A 7,729-nucleotide genomic window follows, 5' to 3' on the forward strand; every position below is an offset into this window, starting at 1 on the left:
TTATTACTAAATCCACACATGTCCGGCTTGGCATGGCCAGGTGGTTAGGGCACTCGACTCGCAATCTGTGGGTCGCGGGTTCGAATCCCCGTCACACCAAACATGCTTGTCCTTTCAGCCGTGGGGGCATTATTATGTGATGGTCAATCCCATTATTTGTTGGTAAAAGAGTAGTCCAAGAGTTGGCGGTGGGTGGTGATGACTAGCTGCCTTCCCTCTAGTCTTACACTGCTAAATTAGGGATGGCTAGTGCAGATAGCCCTCGTGTAGCTTTGCGCGAAATTAAAAACAAACAAACAAACAAATCCACACGTCTCCAAAAGCAAACTCCTGATAAACTTTCACATCATGATTTCTTTAGTTTTATTACCAATTTTGAGATATTGTGTAATAAAGAATTAATTACTCTAATTTTCAAAATTCTCCTTCACAAAAATATTCATAAATACATTTCTCACTAAGTATTTTCTGATAAGACAACTAATACAAGTATACTAATACTATGTATTGCTGTAAATGTTGTATTCGATTAGGAAAAAAAAGGAATTTGGAACACCTACATCTTAGGTTGTCTTGCTCAACTGGGCAATTGCTCAATTAGGAAAAAAAGCCATGTAACAACCAATGGAGAAAGATTCATGAACCCATGTGGTGCGATAAAAAGGTACAAAGTTATAAACTTTAATGGGAGACAGAGCATTCTGGTAAATTGAAAAACAGTTAATCAATGAGGGACTATGGAACTAGTGTGGTAGTTAGTGCCTTCAGATCATAAGACGAGCCAGTAGCATCATTCATTTCACATGCAGAGCAAATGGAATGCACTGAAGGCTGAGATTACGAATGAAATTTATAAAAGTGACGATCCATAATGCTAACTTCTCCCCTCATATTTATGTAGGTTATACTTGTTAAATGAATGTGCACGGGGTTGGTCCAATGGACTGACTATCACCCCTCTCCATTGGAGAAGGAATGTTGACTTTAATTCCAAATTTACTCTGTGTATCTATACAAAATATGGTAAGCTTTTAGTGAAATGTACAAGTTTGCTGTGCACATTATATCTTATGTTACAAACTTATCAGTACTCAAGATATATCTGTGAATTGACAATGTCGGTCTGATTCAGACCCTCACAAATCAGAGTGCAAGGTGATGTTCATGTGAACAGCAAAAATACTTTCGTCTATCGTACAGTTTGTACGTTGCACTTGCATAACCTCTAAAATGCATATCTACAGTTATTTTCAGTATCTCTGTATGTTGTATGTAATATTTACTCTCCTCTCCTCTACCACGAACTATCACTAAATCAGGAATGGAGGGTAAGATGAATAGTTGATAACCTTTACATCAAATACGCATCACCGCGTTGAATGGCTCATTGTAAAAAGGTCACGGTATGCACACTTTAGCCTCCACTCGTGTACTAAGTGTTAATTCAAATCATATTGTATGTCCTAGGCCAAAGTTACATTTTAATGTTAGATTTAAGAATATCTCTCTTCATGATGGAAAGACTTCAGTTATTCCAGTATTTATATTTTATTCATTCACCCAATCTTACAGTTATTAAAACGTAATTTGAAATTTTAATTGAAACTAATTAATTAATTTCTAATGACTATCAAGGTACTGACATTTTTCAAAGACGTAAGATGCATGAATTGGAGTAGAGATCAGTCATTGATCAAGCAATGTTTGTTGTTCAAGTTTATTCTATATTGATTTTCAATTTTAATAAATACACAATAATACAAGGTGCCACTAGAAAAAAAAAAAAGCAAGTTATAATATACCTTTTTCTGTGGTGTATCCTGGTGGATAAAATGTTAAACATAATGTTCTTCCATCCAATGACAACCTAAGAATGTTATTGGCTGCTCTGTAGACATCAGGCCTTGCTGTGCGTTTAGTTAAAAATCCTCTCTTTATAGCCCATGCTGGAAGGAGATTTATCAAGATCATTAAACCACACCAATAACACTGCTAAAATACTACCTGTTGATTTACATCAGCCCGTTGTGTTTAAAGGGAAGGGTCAACACACTTGAAATAAGTTAACAGAGTTCTTCATGACAGATTCCTTATAATAAAGTTTTGATTATTTCTATTCAGTAAAGTCAAGTATATGAAATCATATGTATAATTGCCATTCTAAATAAAACCATTTTATTTTTAAATTTTTAGCAATAACGATTTTTTTTTTCTAGTAAATTAATCATTCAAGTCATATTTCATACATTCAGAGCTCACACACGCAAGCAAGCTACTCAAAATTAGTTATTTGATATACGTAGACTTTTATTATGACACCAACCATAAAATTAATCTTGTATTAATAAAAAAAAATACAATACACCACATAATAAAATTCTGTTGTTTTTTTTTTTCTATAAAAATATCAAACCTTCAGCTAGAATTAAAAATAAAGAATCTTTCTAAACACTATTAAAAAATGAAATGTTAAACTATGATTAAGGTTTATGTGAAAGGATAATATGTTTCATATAAATGGTATAAAGTGTAAAGAAATGAGTAAAATTTATGTTGAAAACTCTTTTAATCAACGCCACCGTTTAAAAACATAAAACACTTCTAGCTTGATTTTAATTAACAACAAATGGTTTAAAATATAAAGCACTGACTAGTGGAATAACCAGAATTTTGAGGTTTGGGGGATAAATTACCAAAGGACTTCAAACAATCATTTTAATATTTGATATTAAGCAATTGTGCAAAAGAAGGAGCTATTAGGAGGATAAAAAGAGGGAGTGTAATTAATGGAAAAGAAGTGTTTATCATTTCATGAAAATAACTGTAAACATTGTGTTTGTATATATATATATATATGTATATGTTAAAGATTTCTTAATCACCTGAGGTGAAATTGAAAAGAGAATCTGACATTCTTTTTTTAGCTTTCAAATTCTATTGGGTGTGAGCATTCATATGAAGTAATACAAATCTGAGGCACAATCTTTCTGGAGGAGTAAGAGGGAAATAGGTTTCCCTGTAGTTAAACTAGACATATATATATATTACTTGGGGTTTACACTTGTAAACTATATTTTCTAATTAACACCTACCTTCACAAATATCAAAGGCTGACCAAGGTTCAGGCTGAGAAGCCATATTGCCTTCCTGGTTTGGATGCTGCAACTTGAGGATTTCGGGAACTGGTACTCTTTGCGCTAAATACATCACTACGGAGTATGGTTCACGGACTTGAGCGATGGGGTAGCAGCCGGTCAGTATCTGAAAAAAAATACACACTTCTGTAAAAATTTCTAGGGTGAGTTAAATATTCAGGTTATTGAACTAGTTATGTTCCAAAAATGTAGTTTTTATAAAAAAAAGACATCTAAAGATCCTCTATTTCTATGAAAGTAAATTTTCGACCTGGATATCCTAAAGGATTTTTTACATTAACTATTGTGGAAATTATATTTTGAAGGATACAAAGCATTGTATTTTCTTACAAACATAACCAATATTTTCATTTTTATGAACAGTTTGCACAAAACTTCTGGTTCTAAACATAATCAATGATATAACATTTCTTTTTTTTTGTAAAATTTGTCACAAAACTATAAATAAATGCAATAAAGCTTTTTTGTACAATCCTAATTTAGATGTCTTAAAGACAATAGATTAAAACAACAACTTTCCTATACTGCATAACATCCCAAATTGATGTTACTTATCAGTGTAGTGTAACATCCCAAATTGATGTTACTTATCAGTGTAGTGTGACATCCCAAATTGATGTTACTTATCAGTGTAGTGTGACATCCCAAATTGATGTTACTTATCAGTGTAGTGTGACATCCCAAATTGATGTTACTTATCAGTGTAGTGTAACATCCCAAATTGATGTTACTTATCAGTGTAGTGGGACATCCCAAATTGATGTTACTTATCAGTGTAGTGGGACATCCCAAATTGATGTTACTTATCAGTGTAGTGTAACATCTGAAATTGATGTTACTTATCAGTGTAGTGTAACATCTCAAATTGATGTTACTTATCAGTGTAGTGTAACATCTCAAATTGATGTTACTTATCAGTGTAGTGTAACATCCCAAATTGATGTTACTTATCAGTGTAGTGTAACATCCCAAATAGAGAAGTTAGTTATCAATTTATCCAGATGGATTGATACTATGAAGTTTTCGTTTTACCTATAAGTAAATAGTTTTACTGATCATATTAATGAAACCAGTGTTATTTCTTTTTAGAATAAAGTTACAGTATTTGGAATACAGCTGACAATATATTAACTGAGATCAAGCTGTGTTGTCTGCTTGTGAGTGACTGCATTTTCAACCACAAGGTTCTGATGTCATATGAATAATTAATAGACTTCACCAGATGCTTGTGTGGGGTTATTAATATTATTGATATAAAGGTGCTAAATGCTACAATGACATATTAAAATCATCTTGAAATATTATTTTCAGTGACGTGACTTGGAGAGAGAGGATTAAAAAATTTATACAAAGAAAAAAACAATGAAAGGAATATTTTTAAAAAAGCTAAAAAAAAAAGAACACAACAAGCATTATTAAACAGAGCTGCATAGAACGAAAATTATTAAACATGAGGCCCCTCAATGGCACAGCGGTATTTCTGCGGACTTACAACTCTAGAAATCGGGTTTCGATATACATGGTGGGCAGAGCACAGATAGCCGATTGTGTAGCTTCTTGCTTAATTACAGACAAATTAAACATGAGATAAATTTTTAATCTGTATATTAAAATGCTCTGTTATATAAAAATTTACAGAATTATGAAGTGTAAGTGTAGAAACATCAAAATTTCTTAAGTAAAAGACTGTAGTTTAAACTTACCTGGAGAGGTTTGGGGATTTTAGAAGGAAAAACAAGACCCGGACAGTCGCAGAGTCGAACAGTTGGCGTGAGGTATATCGTCTGAAAATGTTTGGTGTGGCCAGGAGTGCGAGAAACACTCACAACCTGAAGATAAAAAAATCATAAATAAATATGAAAGATTTACAAAAAAATAAACCTTTAGTTACATAAATAAATATGTGCTCAATTAACATCGTCTCATAGTTTTATGTACACGGTGTAAGAGATTTGTCTAACAGTGGCAGAATTCCAAATTTATTGGTCCACCATAACAGAAATTTTGAAAGTACATGATCAATATAAATCCTTACAGAATAGCAAACCTGGAAGTACAGAAAGTCTATAACACATAATATAATATTATGATATCCTAATTTGTGGACTGAGGTTTCTATGGACTTCTCCTGACTTTTTTCTCTCTCTCACGACAAAGTATTCAGCACGAAGCCCAAAATATCATCTCAAAATCAATAAAAAATGGCAGAAGTCCATAGATAATTCAATCCACATGCTAAACATGCTGTCTAAATTCGCTTTAAAAGAAGATATACAAATTAATTTTTTGACAAAAATATTCATTGAAAAAAGCATATTTATCACCTTCATATTGATCCTACTCAGGTGCACATTAATTCATACATTCTTATTGATATTTATAATTATCAAGGACCTTAAACCTTTCTTATGGTCATTAATTTCTTCATCAACAGACAATACTGCATCATTATGGAAATTCAGTTACAGCAGTTACAACGATCCACAGAATTTATTTCTAATATTTTCAGTCAGACTCTGATCACTTGTGTTCCACAGTTTGCAACTGGTAAAATATCATTAGTCGAACTGATTCATGAAATTGTATTCAGTATATAAATTGTGCTTCTAAAGAAAAAAACTAAAGTTTCATCTGTGTTGTTCATCTTGTTCACACGGGTAGGAGAAGGCCCTCCTGGATTACCATTTGTGCATACTTATGTAAATAGGTATAATGAAAGTTGCCATACACATCCTCCTGTTCGGGAGACTTTCAGGAAAATAAATGCCAAAGTCTGTTGACTTAAATACTTTTTTTTGTAAATTTTGACCTTGTATTTATGTTCTTTTATAGTAAAATGTTTTAACAACATTGCCTTATATTTAAAACACTTTTTGAAACTTGCCAAGCTTATAATCTTTACAATTGTTATTTTGTTTAGTAGGAGTAAAATTAAATTTATTTTTGGTGGTATACGAGAGAAGGTATTAAACGAAACATTCCTTACTATAGTTCACTGGGTTTTAGAATAATGGCTAGAAATTTTAAAACAACCAATCACAAACTGATAAGCAAAAAAATATGACTAAGCATAAAGTAAGGCTATCAGAAAAATGTCAAATCTACCATCAATGACATATTTTTGATCTTGTATTCCTTGCAATCAAATAAATACAATTACAAAAAGTAAACATTTGTTCACCTTTTACTTTATTTTTCTTATTCATTCTATATTTATTTTGTCCCCAGTACTATTCACCTTAGTATGAGTTTGATTTAAACTTTTGACTTCAATTTAAATGTGTCTTAAAGTTATTGACATCAAATGATTGTGACAGTAAATGTCTGTGATTTGCGTCACTATTTTGAACCACCCCATGATCTAACTACAAGATTACTACAAAGTAAGTGTCCCTGTGGGTATACATATTAGTTCACATAATGTAAGTTACAGTAATAACTGCATTTACTTCACAACCAAATTACACTGAGTCAATAAATCAAGCAGCATTACAGTACCTATATGTATGTTTTACGTGGCAAGACTTCGCAGGCGTAAGTTTACTGCAAACTTACACTTGTGAAATGTTGCCATATAACCATAAGTATAGGTACTGCTTGATTTATTGACTCAGTGTATGTTTTACGTGGCAAGACTTCGCAGGCGTAAGTTTACTGCAAACTTACACTTGTGAAATGTTGCCATATAACTATAAGTATAGGTACTGTAATGCTGCTTGATTTATTGACTCAGTGTATGTTTTACGTGGCAAGACTTCGCAGGTGTAAGTTTACTGTAAACTTACACTTGTGAAATGTTGCCATATAACCATAAGTATAGGTACTGTAATGCTGCTTGATTTATTGACTTGGTGTATGTTTTACATGGCAAGACTTCACAGGCATAAGTTTACTGTAAACTTACACTTGTGAAATGTTGCCATATAACTATAAGTATAGGTACTGTAATGCTGCTTGATTTATTGACTCAGTGTATGTTTTACGTGGCAAGACTTCGCAGGTGTAAGTTTACTGTAAAGTTACACTCGTGAAATGTTGCCATATAACTGTAAGTATAGGTACTGTAATGCTGCTTGATTTATTGACACAGGGGAATCTGGTTGTGAAGTCAAAGCATTTAATTGACAAACTTCGTGGGTTACACAATATATGATGATTAGAAACAACTAATGAGAACATTACGGAAGAAGACTTGAAGCTGCTGATCTAATCCTGTACGATGATGGTTTGGCCCTGTTACCCTTGTAATTAGTGAGCTAAGTCATGGAAATTAATTATTAAAGAACAAGCTACAACTCAAAATGGTGAAGATGTCTGCTTGTATGTACCGTGTAATTTGTAAATAAATGTATGTTTATTTCTTCAGTTTGTACTTCTGTTCAAAATAATCATTCATAGACTAACACAACAGACAGACAAAGAAAAATATCATGTTGACTTTGTTAGAAAAACTCTGTCAAGATGATACTACCTGAAAAAATTGTTTTTCTTCTGCAAGATTTTTTAGCGATCCATGAATAAGTAGTAGGTTTTTTAATACAACTCATTCAATATGATTAAAATAAATATTAATA

The 7,729-nt window shown here is 32.2% G+C and overlaps 1 protein-coding gene across 7 annotated transcripts in view; it reads right to left on the reverse strand.

The window, feature by feature from the left end:
• The window catches only part of LOC106457521 (guanine nucleotide-binding protein-like 1), a 37,568-nt gene that overhangs the window by 327 nt on the left and 29,512 nt on the right, over positions 1 to 7,729 (reverse strand). For all 7 annotated transcript variants that reach the window (XM_022383489.1, XM_022383487.1, XM_013916949.2 and 4 more), the window contains exons 11-13: positions 4,859 to 4,984; positions 3,093 to 3,261; positions 1,803 to 1,946 (exon numbers count right to left, since the gene is read on the reverse strand). In XM_022383489.1, the coding sequence (XP_022239197.1) occupies positions 1,803 to 1,946; positions 3,093 to 3,261; positions 4,859 to 4,984 (439 nt within the window). The remainder of the gene's footprint in view (positions 1 to 1,802; positions 1,947 to 3,092; positions 3,262 to 4,858; positions 4,985 to 7,729) is intronic.

The sequence above is a fragment of the Limulus polyphemus genome, unplaced genomic scaffold, assembly GCF_000517525.1.
Source record: "Limulus polyphemus unplaced genomic scaffold, Limulus_polyphemus-2.1.2 Scaffold341, whole genome shotgun sequence".
NCBI classification, from domain to species: Eukaryota; Metazoa; Arthropoda; class Merostomata; order Xiphosura; family Limulidae; genus Limulus; species Limulus polyphemus.